The following is a 21,535-nucleotide window of genomic DNA, read 5'->3' as shown; positions in this document are numbered from 1 at the left end:
AATACACATACTATTCCCAGGTTAGATAAGTAGCCTAGAGTTTTGCTTCAGGCAAGAGATACATTTTGTAGAACCTTCCTCAAGGAATTAAATAAATGGATAGAATCCATAATAGGGCTGTTTGCCTACTGTTGATCCTTTTCTGGGCTCCTAATTTTACATCATATAGAAACATAGAAAATAGGAGCAGGAGTAGGCCATTCGGCTCTTCGAGCCTGCTCCACCATTCAATATGATCATGGCTGATCCTCTATCTCAGTACCATATTCCCACTCTCTCCCTATACCCCTGGATGACTTTGAAGAAATTTCTCCTCATCTCAGTCCTAAATGTCCTACCCCGTATCCTGAGACTGTGACCCCTCGTTCTGGACCCCCCAGCTAGGGGACTCATCCTTCCTGCATCCAGTCTGTCTAGCCCTGTCAGAATTTTATATGTTTCAATGAGATCCCCTCTCATTCTTCTAAACTCGAGTGAATACAGGCTGAGTCGACCCAATCTCTCCTCCTACGACAGTCCTGCCATCCCAGAAATCAGTTTGGTGAACCTTCGCTGCACTCCCTCGATGGCAAGTATATCCTTTCTTAGGTAAGGAGACCAAAACTGCACACACTACTCCAGGTTTGGTCTCACCAAGGCCCTGTATAACTGCAGTAAGACATTCTTGCTCCTATGCTCAAATCCTCTTGCAATGAAGGCAAACATACCATTTGGCTTCCTAACTGCTTGCTGCACCTACATATTTGTTTTCAGTGACTGGTGTACAAGGACACCCAGGTCCCTTTGTACATCAACATTTCCCAATCTGTCACCATTCAGATAATACTCTGCCATTCTGTTTTTCCTTCCAAAGTGGATAACTTCACATTTATCCACATTATACTGCATCTGCCATGTATTTGCCCACTCACTCAACTTGTCTAAATTGCCTTGAAGCCTCTTTGCATCCCCCTCACAACACACGATCCCACCTAGTTTTGTGTCGTCAGCAAACTTGGGAATATTACATTTGGTTCCCTCATCCAAATCATTGATATATATTGTGAATAGCTGGGGCCCAAGCACTGATCCTTGCGGTACCCCACTAGTCACTGCCTGCCACCCCGAAAAAGACCCGTTTATTCCTACTACTCTGTTTCCTGTCTGTTAACCAATTTTCAATCCATGCCAGTATATTACCCCAATCCCATGTGCTTTAATTTTGCACACTAACCTCTTATGTGGGACTTTATCAAAGGCCTTCTGAAAATCCAAATAAACCGTATCGACTGGTTCTCCCTTATCTATTCTACCAGTTACATCCTCAAAAAAAACTCCAGTAGGTTTGTCAAACATGATTTCCCGTTCATAAATCCATGTTGACTTTGTCTAATCCTGTTGATATTTTCTAAATGTCCTGTTATCACATCCTTTATAATAGACTCTAGCATTATCCCTACTACTGATGTTAAGCTAACCGGTCTGTCGTTCCCTGTTTTCTCTCCCTTTTTTAAATAGTGGGGTTACATTTGCCACCCTCCAATCTGCAGGAACTGTTCCAATATCTATAGAATTTTGGAAGATGACAAATAATGCATCCACTATTTCCATGGCTACCTCTTTTAGTACTCTGGGATGCAGATTATTAGGCCCTGGGGATTTATCGGCTTTCAGTCCCATTAATTTCTCCAGCACTATTGTGTAACTAATACTAATTTCCATTTCATATGGGCAATGTCCTATAAATCGAGTGCAATAAAGTAAGATATCAAATAGTGCAATGAATCCTTTTTTAATTTAGGGATTTTGAGAGTCTTGGGGGGAGCAGGTGGGAGTGAAAGTATAAATGATTTGAGGGAAAACAGCAACAGTATTGGGACTGCAATAAGCTTGGAGAGGGACAAAACAATATTGGACAATGCAGTTTTCCTCATGATTACAAACTGGTGTATTTGTTTAGAACCACAGAAAAAGTACAGCACAGAAGGGGGCCATTCAGCCCATCATGTCCGTGCCGGCTCGAAGAACAACCAGGTGCCCATTCTAATCCCACCTTCCAGCACCCGGTCTGTAGCCCTGCAGCTTACAGCACTTTAGGTGCAGGTCCAGGTACTTTTTAAAAAGAGTTGAGGGTCCCTGTCTCTACCACCAATTTGGGCAGCAAATTCCATACACCCACCACCCTCTGGGTTTAAAAAAAAAGTTCTTCCTCATGTCCCCTCCAATCCTTCCGCCAATCAGCTTAAATCTATGTCCTCTAGTTCTTGAATTCTCCGCTAGGGGAAACAGGTACTTCCTGTCTACTCTATCTGGGCCCCTCATAATTTTGTACACCTCAATCAAGTCTCCCATCAGCCTCTTCTGCTCCAAGGAAAACAGCCCCAGCCTATCCAATCTCTCCTCGTAGCTGCAATTCTCAAGCCTTGGCAACATTCTTGTAAATCTTCTCTGCCCTTTCTCCAGAGCAATTACGTCCTTCCTGTAATGTGGTGACCATAACTGCACACAGTACTCCAGCTGTGGCCGTACCAGGGTTTTATACAGTTCCATCATTACATCCCTGCTTTTGTATTCTATACCTCAGCTAATAACAACAGAGAGCATTCTGTATGCTTTCTTCACAACCTTAACTACCTGTACTGTCACCTTCAGGGACCTGCGCACATACACTCCAAGGTCTCATTTCCTCTACCCCTCAGTATTATCCCGTTTACTGCGTATTCCCTTTTACTGTTTGCCCTCCCTAAGTGCATTACCCCACACTTCTCCGGGTTGAACTCCATTTGCCACTTTTCTGCCCACTCCACCAACCCATTGATATCTTCTTGGAGTCTACAGCTATCCCCTTCAGTATCAACTACTTGGCCAATTTTTGTGTCATCTGCAAATTTGCCAATCATGCCCCCCTACATTCAAGTCCAAATCATTAATATATACCACAAACAGCAAGGGACCCAACACTGAGCCCTGTGACACACCACTAGAAACGGATTTCCATTTGCAAAGGCATCCATCGACTTTTACCCTTTGTTTCCTGTTACTGATCCAATTTGCTACATTTCCCTGTATCCCATGGGCTTTTACCTTTCTGACCAGTCTACCATGTGGGACCTTGTCACATGCCTCACTAAAATCCATGTAGACAACATCCACTGCACTACCCTCATCAATCCTCCTTGTCACTTCCTCAAAGTATTTAATCAGATTTATAAGGCATGACCTTCCCTGAACAAATCCATGCTGACTATCCCTGATTAAACCGTGCCTTTCCAAGTGACAGTTTATCCTATCTCTCAGTATTGATTCTAATAGTTTGCCCACCACCGAGGTGAGACTGACTGGCCTATAATTGTTTGGCCTTTCCCTCGTACCCTTTTTAAGCTTTGATACTACGTCTACAGTCTTCCAGTCCTCCGGTACCTCTACTGTATCTAGTGAGGATTGGAAAATGATTCTCAGAGCATCTGCTATTTTCTCCCTGGCTTCCTTCAATAGCCTAGGAAACAATCCATCCGGCCCTGGTGACTTATCAACTTTCAAGGATTCCAGTCCCTCTAGTACTTCCTCTCTCGTTATGTTTACCTTATCCAATATTTCACACCTCTCTTTAACTACTACGTCCGGATCATCCCTTTCCTTAGTGAATACGGAGACAAATTATTCATTTAAAACCCTACCCACATCCTCTGCTTCTACACACAAGTTACCCTTATCATCTCTGATAGGTTCCACCTTTTCCTTAGCTATCCTCTCGTTCTTAATGTACTTAATCTTACTAGCTAATATTTTTTCATGCCCTCTCTTTGCTTTCCCTATTTCCTTTTTTACATCGTCCCTGGACTGTCTATACTCCTCTAGGCTTTCTGCAGTATTTAGTTTTCTGTGACAGTCATAAGCTTTCTTTTTCTGCTTTATCTTGCCCCGTATACTGCTGGACAACCAGGGGGCTCTAAATTTGGCAGCGCCACCCTTTTTCTTTGAGGGGACTTGTTTGCATTGTACCCATAGAATTTCACTTTTTAGTACCTCCCACTGGCTTGCCGCTGATTTCTCCTCAAGTAGTTGTGTCCAGTCCACTTCTGCCAAATCACCTCTTAGTTCTGTAAAATTTGCCTTCCCCCAATTTAAAACGTTTACTCCTGATTTAACTCTGCCCTTTTCTATAATTATGCTAAAACTAACTGAATTGTGGTCACTATCCCCAGTGTGGTCACCCACTGTCACTTCACCCACTTGCCCATCTTCATTTCCCAGGACTAAATCTAGAATTACAACCCCTCTTGTCATGTACTGGACACCGATCAAGAATTTTGCGCCCTTTGTGCCCCTCACACTGTTTGAATCCCAGTTGATGTTAGGGTAGTTGAAGTCCCCTACTATTATTGCCCTCTTATTTTTGCATTCAGAAATTTGCCTACATATTTGTTCTTCTATCTCCCTTTCGCTACTCGGGGGTCTATAGTACACTCCTAGTAGTGCGACTGCCCCTTTTTTACACCTTAGCTCAACCCATTTGGCCTCGATTGATGATCCATTTAGCATATCATTCCTTCTTACAACTGTAATTGATTCTTTAACCGATAATGCTACCCCCCTTCCTTTTTTATCACCCACTCTATCCTGCCTGAAAACTCTATATTCAGGGATATTGAGCTGCCAATTATCCCCCTCTTTAAGCCAGGTTTCCGTTATAGCAATGATGTCATGCTGCCATGTGTCTGTCTGTGCCCTTAGCTCATCTGCTTTGCTTGTGATACTCCTTGCATTGAAGTATATACCCTTTAACCCCGTCAAATTCCTGTGCTGAACATTATTTAACCTTTGCTTCTTTTGCCTTTCTGAGTCGCTAACTACGTCACTAACTGCTTTTCTACTTCCTGTTTCCTGGTCTGAATTTGTCCTATCTGTACCTGCCCCTTGGTTCCTATCCCCCTGCCATACTAGTTTAAACCCTCCCCAACAGAACTAGCAAATGCCCCCGTGAGGATATTGGTCCCGTTTCTGCTTGGGTGCAACCCTTCCTGCTTGTACAGGTCCCGCCTTTCCCAGAATCTGTCCCAATGCCTCAGGAATTTAAACCCCTCCCTCCTACACCACCTCTCAAGCCACGCATTCATCTGGTCTATTCTCCTATTTCTGTTCTCGCTAGCACATGGCACTGGGAGTAATCGAGATTACTACCTTAGAGGTCCTGCTTTTTCATTTATTTCCTAACTCCCTATATTCTGCTTGCTGGACCTCATCCCTTTTTTTTGAACCAATGTCATTGGTACCGATATGGACCACGACCTCTGGCTGTTCACCCTCCTCCTTCAGAATGTCCTGCAGCCGCTCCGTGACATCCTTGACCCTAGGACCATGGAGGCAACATACCATCCTGGAGTCACGTCTGCGGCTGCAGAACCGCCTATCTGTTCCCCTTACGATGGAATCTCCTATCACTATTGCTCTCCCATTCTTTTTCCTCCCCTCCTGTGCAGCTGAGTCACTCGTGGTGCCACGGTTTTGGCTTTTGCTGCACTCCCTGATCAGCCATCTCCCCCAACAATATCCAAAGCGGAATATCTGTTTGAGAGGGAGATGGCCCCAGGGGACTCCTGCTCTACCTGCCTAGTCCTTTTACTCTGCCTGGCAGTCACCCATTTCCTTTCTGCCTGCGCAATCTTTACCTGTGGTGTGACCACCTCACTGAACGTGCTATCCACAATAATCTCAGCATTGTGGATGCTCCACAGTGAATCCACCCGCAGCTCCAGCTCCGAAATGCGGTTAGCCAGTAGCTGCAGCTGGACACACTTCCTGCACACATGGTCGCAAGGGTCACCGGTAGTGTCCATGACTTCCCACATAGCGAAGGAGGAGCATATCACAGGTGTGAGCTCTGCTGCCATGACTTGCCTTAGATTAAGCTCCTTAGTTACTCCCTTTGAGGAGTTTACTCCTTTGAATTACTCTTAATTTAGAGAATGTTAACTACACTAGGGACCTTGATTCATTAAAAAACGCTACTTGCTTTCAGAGCTGCAGACCTTACCTTTCTTTTTACTTTAGTTGCACTGTAGAATAGTATAAATACTCACCTGAACCTACTTATCAATCAGCTGCCTCCCCTGCGCCGCGTCACTTTTTCACTGGTGACGTCACCTCTTGACCTCCGCCGCTGGTCTCAGTGAGGGTCTCGGTGTAGGCCTCGCCGCTTTTAAACTTGGCGCCGCTCTGGTGCTCCTCCCAGGTCTGCTCCCCACCAGTTCTGTAGGCCTCTCCGCTGCCTCGCCGCTTTTAAACTTGGCGTCGCTCTGGTGCTCCTCCCAGGTCCGCTCCCCACCGGTTTAAAAGTTTAATTTTCTATTTATCAAGTTGTAATGAAGTTTGTGAATCCTTGGATAGTTTACATATTCTTAGTCTTGGATTTTTATTATGTGTTTAGGATTGTTTCCTTTTTCTGTTTTAAGTTTTGCATTTTCTGCTCATCTGTAGGTGCGGATTCCATCCAAGAATGACAAGCTTGGAATGAGCCCTCTCAAACAGTCCAACCAGGAGGTATGGCAAAAGGTGCAAACTATTGTTATAAAGTATGATGATGGCCCACAGCTAGACTTTCCTCAATGGGTGGTGGAAGCTGTTTTGATGGCAAAACGCAAAGATTTTGCAAGGTTGTAGGGCTGGTGATTATAGAGATAGGGAGGGCTGAAGCCATGGAGAGATTTGAATGCAGGATGAAAATTTTAAATTCGAGGCATTGCTGGACTGGAAGCCAATGTAGGTCAGCGAGCACAGGGGTGATGGGTGAACAGGAATTGGTGTGAGTTAGGATACGAGCAGCAGAGTTTTGGATGAGCTCAAGTTTCTGGAGGGTGAAAGATGGGAGGCCGGCCAGGAGAGCCATGGAATAGTTGAGTTTGGAGGTAACAAAAGCATAGATGAGGCTTTCAGCAGCAGATGAGTTGAGGCAGGGGCAGAGACGGGCAATGTTACGTAGGTGGAAATAGGCAGTCTTGATGATGGGGAGGATTATGGGGTCGGAAGCTCAGTTCAAGCTCAAATAGGATGCCACATTTGCGAACAGTCTGGTTCAGCCTCAGACAGTGGCCAGGGAGCAGGATGGAGTTGGTGGCTAGGGAGCGGAGTTTGTAGTGGGGGCCGAAGACAATGGCTTTGGTTTTTCCAATGTTTAATTGGAGGACATTTTTGTTCATCCAAGCGGACAAGCAGCGTGACAAATCATAGGCAGTGGAGGAGTTGAGAGAGGTGGTGGCGAGGCAGAGCTGGGTGTCGTCAGCGTACATGTGGAACCTGACGAGTTTTCGGATGATGTCGACGAGGGTCAGCATGTAGATGAGAAATAGGAGGGGACCAAAGATAGATTCTTGGGGGACTCCAGAGGTAATGGTGCGGGACTGGGAAGAGAATCCATTGCATGAGGCTGGATAGATGAGAATGGAACCAGGCCAAGGCATTCCCACTGAACTGCACAACAGAGGAGAGAGGCATTGGAAGAGGATGGTGTGTTCAACCATGTCAAAGGCTGCAGGCAAGTCGAGAAGGATGAGGAGGGATAGTGCACCATGGTCACAGTCACATAGGATGAAATTTGTGACTTTGATAAGGGCCGTTTCAGTGCTGAGGCAGGAGCGGAAATCTGGTTGGAGAGCAACACACAAGTGAATATAGGATGAAAAATAAACTCTACAAATGTTGCAGGAGAAAAATGAGAGCGCCCATTCGGAAGAATATTTTTTAATATCAGAAGCATTAAAAGTGTGAGACGTGAGACAAAAGATCGTAAATGAGGATAGCTGCAGAAATAAACCAGTAACAAATTCTTTCCGTACAGTAACTGTAAAAGGGCAGTCAGAAAAGAATTGAGACCCTTAAAAGATGCTGACAGGACAGAGTCAAAGGGTGAACGTTAAATGGTTAATAAACTAAATGTTTACTTCCTCCAAGTATTCACCACTCCAAGTATATACCAGTGAAGACATGAACAATAAGAAACAATCCAAGTTAAATTAATGACTGATATAAATGAGATGGAGACTTTAGACAGACTGAAGGGCTCAAACCAAAACAAATCTCCAGGATTAGTATCCTGCGGCACTAAGAGAGACAAGGGATGTGGGGTTTTGACTATTTTAAGGGAGTTGGTGAATGCTGACGAAGTTCCACTAGACTGGGAACAAGTTAACATGACACTCATTATCAAAAAAAAGTTGATGAAACAGACCCAGGTAACTACAGATCCATTAGACTCAGCAACACGAGGTAAAATAATGGAATTGATAATCAGGAATAAATATAAAGAAGTATTTGTAAATAATATGGATTCAGAAGGGAAAGTTTCTGCCTGACTAATCTCCTTGACTTTACTGAAAAAGTGACATCGAAAGTGGATAGCGGAAAGCTGTAGAACATAATGTACTTAGAATTTCTAAAAGCTTTTGACAAAGTTTCAAATGAATGGACTCTATTTAAGGTAAAATTTGGGAATGGCTAAGAAATTAGCTAAAGGATAAGAAACAGTTAGCAGAGTGATATCAGGGTGGAGGGAGAGACAAAATTCTGAGTGGAGTGTCCCAAAGATCAGTCATGGGACGCCTGTTTATAATTTATATTGACAACTTGGATTCAGAAACTCAATGCAAACTGATCGGATTTGCCGACGATACCAAACCTTGGAAGGGGGAGAAACAGAAGAGAGAGAATGAACAAATGGATCCAAGGGTACAGACACACAAATCACTAAAAGTAGTGACCCAGGTTAATAAGGCCATATGTAAGGAATCTTACAACACCAGGTTATAGTCCAACAGTTTTATTTGAAAATCAAAAGCTTTCGGAGGCTTTCTCCTTCGTCAGGTGTGTGTAGGATTCCTTGAAAGTTACCGCATATATAGTCAGAGAACAATGCCTGGTGATTACAGATAATCTTTCCAACTGCCCGTTATCAAAGGAATTGAATAGTACAACGCAAAATCGTCGAGCAGAAATTGATAGCCACGGCCTCAACCGGGATCTTGGGTTCATGTCACGCTACATGTAACCCCACCAGCGGAAAAAAAAGTTATCTGTTTTTAATACAACTGGTCATTCTCTCTCTTTCTCTTCCTTTCGGATGTTTTTCTCTCTCTCTCTGTCTTTGGTTCTGGCCATTTGTATATTCAGTAGTCTTGTATCTAATGTCTCTCTGTCTGAACACTATTCAATTCCTTTGATTACTTTGATAACGTGCAGTTGGAAAGATTATCTGTAATCACCAGGCATTGTTCTCTGACTATATATGCGGTAACTTTCAAGGAATCCCACACACACCTGACGAAGGAGAAAGCCTCCGAAAGCTTGTGATTTTCAAATAAAACTGTTGGACTATAACCTGGTGTTGTAAGATTCCTTACATTTGTCCACCCCAGTCCATCACCGGCATCTCCACATCATGGCTACTATCGACACCACAAACTGCCGGCTCACAGTGGAGAGGATCTCCAAGAAGATCGCGCATATCGACACAGCCATCAAGTTTTTACAGAGCTGCAAGAAAGCAGACAAGATCCCGAAAGGACTACAGATCACGAACCCACTCAAGTCGACACACAACTCAGATTACGCTGAGAGACTCTGCCGTCGTACCTCTCGCACACTCCGCAACCATCTCGTACACCAACTCTACAGCAGACGCCGCAACCTCGAAACCAAGATAGAGTACATACTCTCAACCTGTACTCAGGACACAGCAGACCAGCTGCGAGACACCGCCAAACAGACGAGGCAATGGAACTACGCTGCCTACATGAAAACCAAGAGCAGGAAGCTTGAGAAACTCTGCATCACCACCAGCATCAACCAAGCCTCCCCCGGTACCACGGTTGCAACCACAGGGAAGTCTATCGTCAATTTGTCCGACCACACCCTTCAACCAGACGAAATCGAAGTTCTCAGCCGAGGGCTCAATTTCTGCCCCACCACCAAAATGGACCCCATCGGTCTCGCGGCGGACACAGAGGAATTCATCAGGAGAATGAGACTCCGGGAATTCTTCCACAAATCCCAAGATTTCAGCAGCGAACCCAATGAGACAATCAACGATCCAGAACAGCAGACAGGGATCCGCGGTACAGCAACGGAAGAAGAGTGAATCAAACTGGACTCCTCCGGAGGGTCGCTGCCCTCAGCTTGACACGTATGCTCAAGCTGTCAGGAGATGCGTCAACGCCAGATTCATCAGCCGCACTCACAAGACAGTCCAGAATGTCACCCGAGCACAACGCAACGCCATTGACGCTCTCAAGACCAACCGCAACATCGTCATCAAACCAGCGGACAAAGGAGGAGCCATCGTCATACAGAACAGAACGGACTATTGCAAAGAAGCATACCGACAACCAGGAACAGTACAGACGGTTACCTGCAGATCCGACCAAAGAACACACCCACCAGCTCAACAAACTGATCAAGACCTTCGACCCAGACCTTCAAAGCATCCTACGTGCTCTCATCCCACGTACTCCCCGCGTGGGAGACTTCTACTGCCTCCCAAAGATACACAAAGCCAACACACCCGGACGTCCTATCGTATCAGGCAACGGAACCCTGTGTGAGAACCTCTCTGGATACGTCGAGGGCATCCTGAAACCCATCGTACAGGGAACCCCCAGCTTCTGTCGCGACACTACAGACTTCCTACAAAAACTCAGCACCCACGGACCAGTTGAATCAGGAACACTTCTCACCACGATGGATGTCTCGGCACTCTACACCAGTATCCCCCACGATGACGGCATCGCCGCAACAGCCTCAGTACTCAACACCAACAACAGCCAACCTCCAGACGCCATCCTACAACTCATCCGCTTCATCCTGGATCACAATGTCTTCACCTTCGACAACCAGTTCTTTACCTAAACACACGGAACAGCCATGGGGACCAAATTCGCACCCCAAAAAGCCAACATTTTCATGCACAAGTTCGAGCACAACTTCTTCACTGCACAGGACCTCCAACCAACACTACACACCAGATACATCGATGACATTTTCTTCCTATGGACCCACGGCGAAGAATCACTGAAGAGACTACACGATAACATCAACAAGTTCCATCCCACCATCAAATTCACCATGGACTACTCCTCAGAATCGGTTTCTTTCTTGGACACACGAATCTCCATCAAAGACGGGCACCTCAGCACCTCACTCTACCGCAAGCCCACGGACAACCTCACGATGCTCCACTTTTCCAGCTTCCACCCTAACCACGTCAAAGAGGCCATCCCCTATGGACAGGCCCTGCGAATACACAGGATCTGCTCAGACGAGGAGGAACGCGATGGACACCTACAGACGCTGAAAGACGCCCTCGTAAGAACGGGATATGACGCTCGACTCGTCGATTGACAGTTCCGACAGGCCACAGCGAAAAATCGCATAGACCTCCTCGGAAGATTAACACGGGACGCAACCAACAGAGTACCCTTCGTCGTCCAGTACTTCCCTGGAGCGGAGAAACTACACCATGTTCTCCGCAGCCTTCAACATGTCATCGATGACGACGAACACCTCGCGAAGGCCATCCCCACGCCTCCACTACTCGCCTTCAAACAGCCACCCGCCTTCAAACAGACCATTGTGCGCAGCAAATTACCCAGCTTTCAGGAGAACAGCGTCCACGACACCACACAACCCTGCCACGGCAACCTCTGCAAGACATGCCAGATCATCGACACAGATACCACCATCACACGAGAGGACACCACCCACCAGGTACATGGTTCATACTCCTGTGACTCGGCCAACGTTGTCTACCTCATACGTTGCAGGAAAGGATGCCCCGGAGCATGGTACATTGGCGAGACCATGCAGACACTGCGACAACGGATGAACGGACACCGCGCAACAATCGCCAGACAGGAGGGTTCCCTCACCGGCATCTCCACAATAAGGCCATAGAAAAGGCAAACCAAGCACTGAGGATCATTTCTGGAAGAATAGAATTGAAAAGCAGAGAAGTTATGTTAAACTTGTACATAACCTTGGTTAGACCATACTTGGAGTACTGTGCACAGTTTTGGTCTCCATATTATAGAAAGGATATAGAGGCATCAGAGAAGGTGCAAAAAAGATTCACAAGGATGATACCAGAACTCAGAGGATTTAGTTATCATGAAAGGCTGAACAGGCTAAGGCTCATTTCTCTCGCAAAGAGAAGACTGAGGGGTGAGTTTTTTTTATTCGTTCATGGGATGTGGGCGTCGCTGGCGAGGCTGGCATTTATTGCCCATCCCTAATTGCCCTTCAGAAGGTGGTGGTGAGCCGCCTTCTTGAACCGATGCAGTCCGTGTGGTGACGGTTCTCCCACAGTGCTGTTAGGAAGGGAGTTCCAGGATTTTGACCCAGCGACGATGAAGGCACGGCGATGTATTTCTAAGTCGTGACTTGGAGGGGAATGTGCAGGTGGTAGCGTTCCCATGTGCCTGCTGCCCTTGTCCTTCTAAGTGGTAGAGGTCGCGGGTTTGGGAGGTGCTGTCGAAGAAGCCTGGGCGAGTTGCTGCAGTGCATCCTGTGGATGGTACACACTGCAGCCACTGTGCGCCGGTGGTGAAGGGAGTGAATGTTTTAGGGTGGTGGAAGGGGTGCCAATCAAGCGGGCTGCTTTGTCCTGGATGGTGTTGAGCTTCTTGAGTGTTGTTGGAGCTGCACTCATCCAAGCACGTGGAGAGTATTCCATCACACTCCTGACTTGTGCCTTGTAGATGGTGGAAAGGCTTTGGGGAGTCAGGAAGTGAGTCACTCGCCGCAGAATACCCAGCCTCTGACCTGCTCTCGTAGCCACAGTATTTATATGGCTGGTCCAGTTAAGTTTCTGGTCAATGGTGACCCCCAGGATGTTGATGGTGGGGGATTCGGTGATGGTAATGCCGTTGAATGTCAAGGGGAGGTGTTTAGACTCTCTCTTGTTGGAGATGGTCATTGCCTGGCACTTATCTGGCGCGAATGTTACTTGCCACTTATGAGCCCAAGCCTGGATGTTGTCCGGGTCTTGCTGCATGCGGGCTCGGACTGCTTCATTATCTGAGGGGTTGCGAATGGAACTGAACACTGTGCAGTCATCAGCGAACATCCCCATTTCTGACCTTATGATGGAGGGAAGGTCATTGATGAAGCAGCTGAAGATGGTTGGGCCTAGGACACTGCCCTGAGGAACTCCTGCAGCAATGCCCTGGGGCTGTGATGATTGGCCTCCAACAACCACTACCATCTTCCTTTGTGCTAGGTATGACTCCAGCTACTGGAGAGTTTTCCCCCTGATTCCCATTGACTTCAATTTTACTAGGGCTCCTTGGTGCCACACTCGGTCAAATGCTGCCTTGATGTCAAGGGCAGTCACTCTCACCTCACCTCTGGAATTCAGCTCTTTTGTCCATGTTTGGATGAAGGCTGTAATGAGGTCTGGAGCTGAGTGGTCTTGGCGGAACCCAAACTGAGCATCGGTGAGCAGGTTATTGGTGAGTAAGTGCCGCTTGATAGCACTGTCGACGACACCTTCCATCACTTTGCTGATGATTGAGAGTAGACTGATGGGGCGGTAATTGGCGGGATTGGATTTGTCCTGCTTTTTGTGGACAGGACATACCTGGGCAATTTTCCACATTACATAAGAACATAAGAACATAAGAAATTGGAGCAGGAGTAGGCCAATCGGCCCCTCGAGCCTGCTCCGCCATTCAATAAGATCATGGCTGATCTGATCCCAACCACAAATCTAAAGAACACAAGAAGTCGGAGCAGGACCCGGCCACATAGCCCCTGGGCCCTCTCCGCCACCCACAGGGCATTGACCGATCCGAACTCAGCTTCATGTCCAATTTCCTGCCCGCTCCCCATAACCCCTAATTCCCTTTACTTCTAGGAAACTGTCTATTTCTGTTTTAAATTTATCTAATGATGTAGCTTCCACAGCTTCCTGGGGCAGCAAATTCCACAGACCTACCACCCTCTGAGTGAAGAAGTTTCTCCTCATCTCAGTTTTGAAAGAGCAGCCCCTTATTCTAAGATTATGCCCCCTAGTTCTAGTTTCACCCATCTTTGGGAACATCCTTACCGCATCCACCCGATCAAGACCCTTCACAATCTTATATGTTTCAATAAGATCGCCTCTCATTCTTCTGAACTCCAATGAGTAGAGTCCCAATCTACTCAACCTCTCCTCATATGTCCGCCCCCTCATCCCCGGGATTAACCGAGTGAACCTTCTTTGTACTGCCTCGAGAGCAAGTATGTCTTTTCTTAAGTATGGAGACCAAAACTGTATGCAGTATTCCAGGTGCGGTCTCACCAATACCTTATATAACTGCAGCAATACCTCCTTGTTTTTATATTCTATCCCCCTAGCAATAAAAGCCAACATTCCGTTGGCTTTCTTGATCACCTGCTGCACCTGCATACCAACTTTTTGATTTTCTTGCACTAGGACCCCCAGATCCCTTTGTACTGCAGTACTTTCCAGTCTCTCGCCATTAAGAAAATAACTTGCTCTCTGATTTTTCCTGCCAAAGTGCATAACCTCACATTTTCCAATATTATATTGCATCTGCCAAATCTCCGCCCACTCACCCAGCCTGTCTATATCCCCTTGCAGGTTTTTTATGTCCTCCTCACTCTCTACTTTCCCTCCCATCTTTGTATCATCTGCAAATTTTGATATGTTGCACTCGGTCCCCTCCTCCAAATCGTTAATATAGATTGTAAAGAGTTGGGGACCCAGCACCGACCCCTGTGGAACACCACTGGTTACTGGTTGCCAGTCCGAAAATGAACCATTTATCCCAACTCTCTGCTTCCTGTTCGATAACCAATCCTCCACCCATGCCAGAATATTACCCCCAATCCCGTGATTTTTTATCTTGAGTAATAATCTTTTATGTGGCACCTTGTCGAATGCCTTCTGGAAGTCTAAATACACTACGTCCACTGGTTCCCCTTTATCCACCCTATACGTTATATCCTCGAAGAACTCAAGCAAATTTGTCAGACATGACTTCCCCTTCATAAAGCCATGCTGACTTTGTCCTATTAAATTATGCTTATCTAAATGTTCCGTTACTGTCTCCTTAATAATAGACTCCAAAATTTTACCCACCACAGATGTTAAGCTAACTGGCCTATAATTTCCAGCCTTCTGCCTACTACCCTTTTTAAATAACGGTGTTACATTAGCAGTTTTCCAATCTGCCGGGACCTCTCCTGAGTCCAGGGAATTTTGGAAAACTATCACCAAAGCATCCACAATCCCTACTGCCACTTCCCTCAAGACCCTAGGATGGAAGCCATCAGGTCCAGGGGATTTATCCGCCTTGAGTCCCATTATTTTACTGAGTACCATCTCCTGAGTGATTTTAATCGTATTTAGCTCCTCCCCCCCGAGAGTCCCCTGTTTGTCCAGTGTTGGGATATTCTTAGTGTCCTCTACTGTAAAGACTGAAACAAAATATTTGTTCAGCATTTTTGCCATTGTCGGGTAGATGCCAGTGTTGTAGCTGTACTGGAACAGCTTGGCTAGAGGCGCAGCTAGTTCTGGAGCACAAGTCTTCAGCACTACAGCCGGGATGTTGTCGGGGCCCATAGCCTTTGCTGTATCCAGTGCACTCAGCCGTTTCTTGATATCACGTGGAGTGAATCGAATTGGCCGAAGACTGGCTTCCGTGATGGTGGGGATATCGGGAGGAGGCTGAGATGGATCATCCACTCGGCACTTCTGGCTGAAGATGGTTGCAAACGCTTCAGCCTTGTCTTTTGCACTCACGTGCTGGATTTCGCCATCATTGAGGATGGGGATGTTTGCAGAGCCTCCTCCTCCCGTTAGTTGTTTAATTGTCCACCACCATTCGCGACTGGATGTGGCAGGACTGCAGAGCTTTGATCGGATCCGTTGGTTGTGGAATCGCTTAGCTATGTCTATAGCATGTTGCTTCTGCTGTTTAGCATGCATGTAGTCCTGAGTTGTAGCTTCACCAGGTTGGCATCTCATTTTTAGGTACGCCTGGCACTGTTGCTGGCATGCTCTTCTGCACTCCTCATTGAACCAGGGTTGATCCCCTGGCTTGTTGGTAATGGTAGAGTGAGGAATATGCCGGGCCATGAGGTTACAGATTGTGCTGGAATACAATTCTGCTGCTGCTGATGGCCCACAGCGCCTCATGGATGCCCAGTTTTGAGCTGCTCGATCTGTTCTGAATCTATCCCATTTAGCACGGTGGTAGTGCCACACAACACGTTGGATGGTGTCCTCAGTGCGAAGACGGGACTTCATCTCCACGAGGACTGTGCGGTGGTCACTCCTACCAATACTGTCATGGACAGATGCATTTGCGACAGGTAGATTGGTGAGGACGAGGTCAAGTAAGTTTTTCCCTCGTGTTGGTTCGCTCACCACCTGCCGCAGGCCCAGTCTTGCAGCTATTTCCTTCAGGACTCGGCCAGCAGTGGTGCTACCGAGCCACTCTTGGTGATGGACATTGAAGTCCCCCACCCAGAGTGCATTCTGTGCCCTTGCTGCCCTCAGTGCTTCCTCCAAGTGGTGCTCAACATGGAGGAGGACTGATTCATCAGCTGAGGGAGGACGGTAGGTGGTAATCAGCAGGAGATTTCCTTGCCCATGTTTGACCTGATGCCATGAGATTTCATGGGGTCCAGAGTCAATGTTGAGGACTCCCAGGGCCACTCCCTCCTGACTGTATATCACTGTACCGCCACCTCTGGTGGGTCTGTCTTGCCGGTGGGACAGGACATACCCAGGGATGGTGATGGAAGAGTCTGGGACATTGGCTGAAAGATATGATTCTGTAAGTATGGCTATGTCAGGCTGTTGCTTGACTCGTCTGTGGGACAGCTATCCCAATTTTGGCACAAGTCCCCAGATGTTAGTAAGGAGGACCTTGCAGGGTCGACTGGGCTTGGTGTTTTGCCGTTGTCGTGTCCGGTGCCTAGTGGTCCGATGCCGGGTGGTCCGTCCGGTTTTATTCTTCTTATGACTTTTCGTAGCGAGATTTTACAACTGAGTGGCTTGTTAGGCCATTTCAGAGGGCAATTAAGAATCAACCACATTGCTGTGGGTCTGGAGTCACATATAGGCCAGACCGGGTAAGGGCGGCAGGTTTCCTTCCCTGAAGGACATTTGTGAACCAGATGGGTTTTTACGACAATCCGGTAGTTTCATGGCCATCATTACTGATACTCGTATTTTAATTCCAGATTTTTATTTAATTAATTGAATTTAAATTCGCCAGCTGCCGTGGCGGGATTTGAAGTCATGACTCTGGATTTTAGTCCAGGCCTCTGGATTACTAGCCCAGTAACATAACCACTATGCTACCGTTTAGTATGCATGTAGTCCTGGGTTGTAGCTTCACCAGGTTGGCACCTCAATTTTAGGTACGCCTGGTGCTGCTCCTGGCACGCTCTTCTACACTCCTCATTGAACTAGGGTTGGTCCCCTGGCTTGTTGGTAATGGTAGAGTGAGGAATATGCCGGACCATGAGGTTACAGATTGTGCTGGAATACAATGCTGCTGATGGCCCACAGCACCTCATGGATGCCCAGTTTTGAGCTGCTCGATCTGTTCTGAATCTATCCCATTTAGCACGGTGGATGGTGTCCTCAGTGCGAAGACGGGACTTCGTCTCCACGAGGACTGTGCGGTGGTCACTCCTACCAATACTGTCCTGGACAGATGCATTTGCAACAGGTAGATTGGTGAGGACGAGGTCAAGTCAGTTTTTCCCTCGTGTTGGTTCGCTCACCACCTGCCGCAGGCCCAGTCTTGCAGCTATGTCCTTCAGGACTCGGCCAGCTCCGTCAGTAGTGGTGCTACTGAGCCACTCTTGGTGATGGACATTGAAGTCCCCCACCCAGAGTACATTTTGTGCCCTTGCTATCCTCAGTGCTTCCTCCAAGTGGCGCTCAACATGGAGGAGGACTGATTCATCAGCTGAGGGAGGACAGTAGGTGGTAATCAGCAGGAGGTTTCCTTGCCCATGTCTGACCTGATGCCATGAGATTTCGTGGGGTCCAGAGTCAATGTTGAGGACTCCCAGGGCCACTCCCTCCTGACTGTATATCACTGTACCGCCACCTCTGGTGGGTCTGTCCTGCCGGTGGGACAGGACATACCCAGGGATGGTGATGGAAGAGTCTGGGACGTTGGCTGAAAGGTATGATTCTGTGAGTATGGCTATGTCAGGCTGTTGCTTGATTAGTCTGTGGGACAGCTCTCCCAATTTTGGCACAAGTCCCCAGATGTTCGTGAGGAGGACTTTGCAGGGTCGACTGGACTTGGTTTGCCGTTGTCATGTCCGGTGCCTAGTGGTCCGTCTGGTTTTATTCTTATTGTGACTTTTTTTTAGCAAGATTTTACAACTGAGTGGCTTGCTAGGCCATTTCAGAATCAACCACATTGCTGGAGTCACATATGGGCCAGACCAGGTAAGGATGGCAGGTTTCCTTCCCTAAACGACATTAGTGAACCAGATGGGTTTTTACAACAATCCGGTAGTTTTATGGCCACCATTACTGGTGCTAGTATTTTAATTCCAGATTTTTATTTAATTAATTGAATTTAATTAATTGAATTTAAATTCCCCAGCTGTCGTGGCAGGATTTGAATTCATGACTCTGGATTATTAGTCCAGGCCTCTGGATTACTGGTCCAGTAACATAACCACAATGCTACCGTACCTGATAGCCTGATAAAGGTCTTTAAGATAATGAAAGGGTTTGATAGGGTAAATATAGAGAAAATGTTTCCACTTGTGGGGGAGCCCAAAACTAAGGTCATAAATATAAAATAGTCACTAATAAATCCAATAGGAAATTCAGGAGAAACTTCTTTACCCAAAGAGCGGTAAGAATGTGGAACGTGCTACCACAAGGAGTAGTTGAGGCAAATAGCATGGATGCATTTAAGGGGAAGCTAGATAAGCACACGAGGGAGAAAGGAATCTAAGGGTCTGCTGATAGGGTGAGATGAAGGAGGAGGGAGGAGGCTCGTATGGAGCATAAACGCCAGCATCGACCAGTTGGGCCAAATGGCCTGTTTCTGTGCTGCAGACTTGATGTAACAAGGGTTGTCTCCCCTGAAACTTTACTTTCTGGAAAAGTGAAAGATGAAGAAAGATTTGACAGAATTCTTTGATATTTTCATGAGTATTGAGAATTTGGATCCAGGAAAGTTCTTGGGTTAGGTACACGATTCAAGGACTGGAGGACACAGTTTAACGTTAAGGGTACAACAAAAAATAGTAGGTAACTTTTTTTTTTCAATAATAGGCTGAAAATGGTAGAGCAGATTACCAGTGGGGTTCGTGGAACAGAAAACCATGGCAGATTTTAAAAGGACTGGATGAATTCCACTTTGCGAAGAAGATATAGGGATGTTAGCTATAGAATCACGGTAAAGAGACTGTCTGGAAGTATGGAAGGGTACGCTAAGTGGACCAAAAGTAGTTGTCTCCTGCTCACAATGTTACTGTGTTGCTATATATAGCCTTTAGGAAGTAATGTTTTGAATTCCTTCTTGGATGATGAACCTGGATTGTATTGTACCTGGGACCCTTAAGGTGAAAGACATTGTGTGGTGAAGAATGTTGAACCCTGATTGTATCTGAGACACTGTACGGTGAAAGACATAATAATGGGGATGTGGGAAGGGAGCGGGGGAAAGATTTAGCGGCTGGGAAACCCGGAAATACAGGATTCCCGGAATTCGGCAGGACCCGATCTAAATTTTTCGAATCAGTTTCCTGGCCAGCCAGGCATATTGAGAGGCTAGCTTGCTATTGGGCGGGTAGGCAGCCAGGGAGCAGAGTGGAGGTGAGTCAAACATGGGGCGAGGCGGGAGGGAGAGGAGGAGTCAGACATCAGTGGGTGGGGTGGGGTGGGCGGGGAGTCTGCACACCGGACGTTTGTTGGGGTGGGGGGGGGAGCGGAAGGAGTCAAACGGTGAGGTGGGGGGGGGGTGGGGAAGGAGTCGGAGGGTGGGGTCGGGGGTGGGGGAGAGAGTCGGACGAGTCGGAGGTTCAATTGCGGGGTTGTTCAGATTGTGGGGTGGTTTACTGGGTAGCCTGGTGGGCTGGGGGTAGGGCTTCTGCTCCTTCTGTCCCACAAGCAGTGCTGGAAAGGCACTTACTTGTTCCATCCAGCTGTTCTTGCCTTTCTTCAGCTGCTGGGTTTCCCAAGGCCTGGGAAACCTGGCCCCCAGGTATTAAATGTGAAACAGAGATTAAATTTGAGACAAGCAGCCTCATTAAAACATTTTAAGGATGGACCCGCCCCGGAGAGCAGGTTGGTCGCCCACCCCCAACCCACCTCCGTTAAAACCGGAACAGGGCGTGTTGGATGCGGGTTGGGGTCACTTTTTTTATCTTTACCCCTTTCCTGCTGTCCTGGGGGGTTCAAATTACCCCATTGTGTGTGGTGAAGGATATTGAATCCAGATTGTATCTGACACACTATGTGTATCTGTAATATTCTTTGATCCCTTTTCCATAAAATTAAAAAAAACATACTTTTTTGAAAATTGAAGAGCTTTGCTTTCTTTTTCTTCAGAATCTGTTGCCAGCGCCAATGGTCATCCCCACGGTAAACGAGCTGGATCTCTTCAGGTAAAGAGCTGTTTCAGTGCAGGCAATGGACTTTAATGAATTGTGATGCTGCAGTATGAATATTCAGATACTTTAGAAATGTTAACGGTAAAAATGTATTGGTGAACTGAAAAAAAACCCTCTGCAGTATTTGGAACAGCCACCTTGAGTTCTGACAAATAAATGTTCCATCTACAGCTATTTATTCTTTTTGGGGGAGGTTAATCTGTAAAATATCAACTGTGATTAAGATTTAGGCCATTGAAGTAGACGATATGAATGGATTAAGAGACAACTGGATGTGTTTTGGAAAGAGGAATTGAGAGATATGAGATGGATGGGTGGGATTGAGAGTATCACGGGCTTCTTGGATCCAATGGCCTTTTCTTATACCTATTTTAAAAAGGATTTAAGTCCTGTGCTCCACCCCTGTTCTGTTTTACTAATGAATTCTTTTTGTGTCAGGTGTTTCCAGCCAATCCTGATTCATATCCAAATGCTTTGGGAGCTGATGTTGCTAGGAGAGCCAGTTATTGTTATGGCAACAAACCCCACAGTTTCTTCAGATACTGTGCTAGCACTGACCAGGTGAGTAGTGAACTATATACAGTAAATCTCTCTCATGGCTCAAGCTAAATTTTTAAGATACTCTTGTATATTGTAATTCAGGTTTAGAGAACTGAATTAATTGACTGAATATGAAATTTAGCATTAGTGATATTCAGTTGGGCCAAAGCTTATTCAAGATAAACTTGGACAGATACTTGTCCAATTTGACCTTGGAGATCTCGGCTACTTGCCCCCACAACCTTCCAAGGTAAACTATTCCATTAGCCAACCACCTCCTCATTGAAGTAATACTTTTTTTCATATCATCTGAATCTATCCCTTTTCAACTTATACACATGTCCCCTTGTTCTGCTATCAA

At 46.6% G+C, this 21,535-nt stretch overlaps 1 protein-coding gene across 8 annotated transcripts in view; it reads left to right on the top strand.

The window, feature by feature from the left end:
• Window positions 1-21,535, top strand: part of dennd6b (DENN/MADD domain containing 6B) — a 236,093-nt gene that overhangs the window by 84,362 nt on the left and 130,196 nt on the right. For 7 of the 8 annotated variants that reach the window (XR_010967118.1, XR_010967117.1, XR_010967119.1 and 4 more), the window contains 3 exons: window positions 6,457-6,531; window positions 20,573-20,628; window positions 21,073-21,195. Coding sequence is in view for 5 of the 8 variants with exons in the window: in XM_068005278.1 (XP_067861379.1) it covers window positions 6,457-6,531; window positions 20,573-20,628; window positions 21,073-21,195 (254 nt within the window). In the remaining 3 variants the exon portion in view is untranslated. The remainder of the gene's footprint in view (window positions 1-6,456; window positions 6,532-20,572; window positions 20,629-21,072; window positions 21,196-21,535) is intronic. The other variant, XM_068005276.1, reaches the window with a different exon arrangement.

This window comes from Heptranchias perlo, chromosome 24, assembly GCF_035084215.1.
Source record: "Heptranchias perlo isolate sHepPer1 chromosome 24, sHepPer1.hap1, whole genome shotgun sequence".
NCBI lineage: Eukaryota > Metazoa > Chordata > Chondrichthyes > Hexanchiformes > Hexanchidae > Heptranchias > Heptranchias perlo.
The sequence above is the reverse complement of the archived record's forward strand: the minus strand, read 5'-3'. Positions and strand labels throughout refer to the sequence as shown.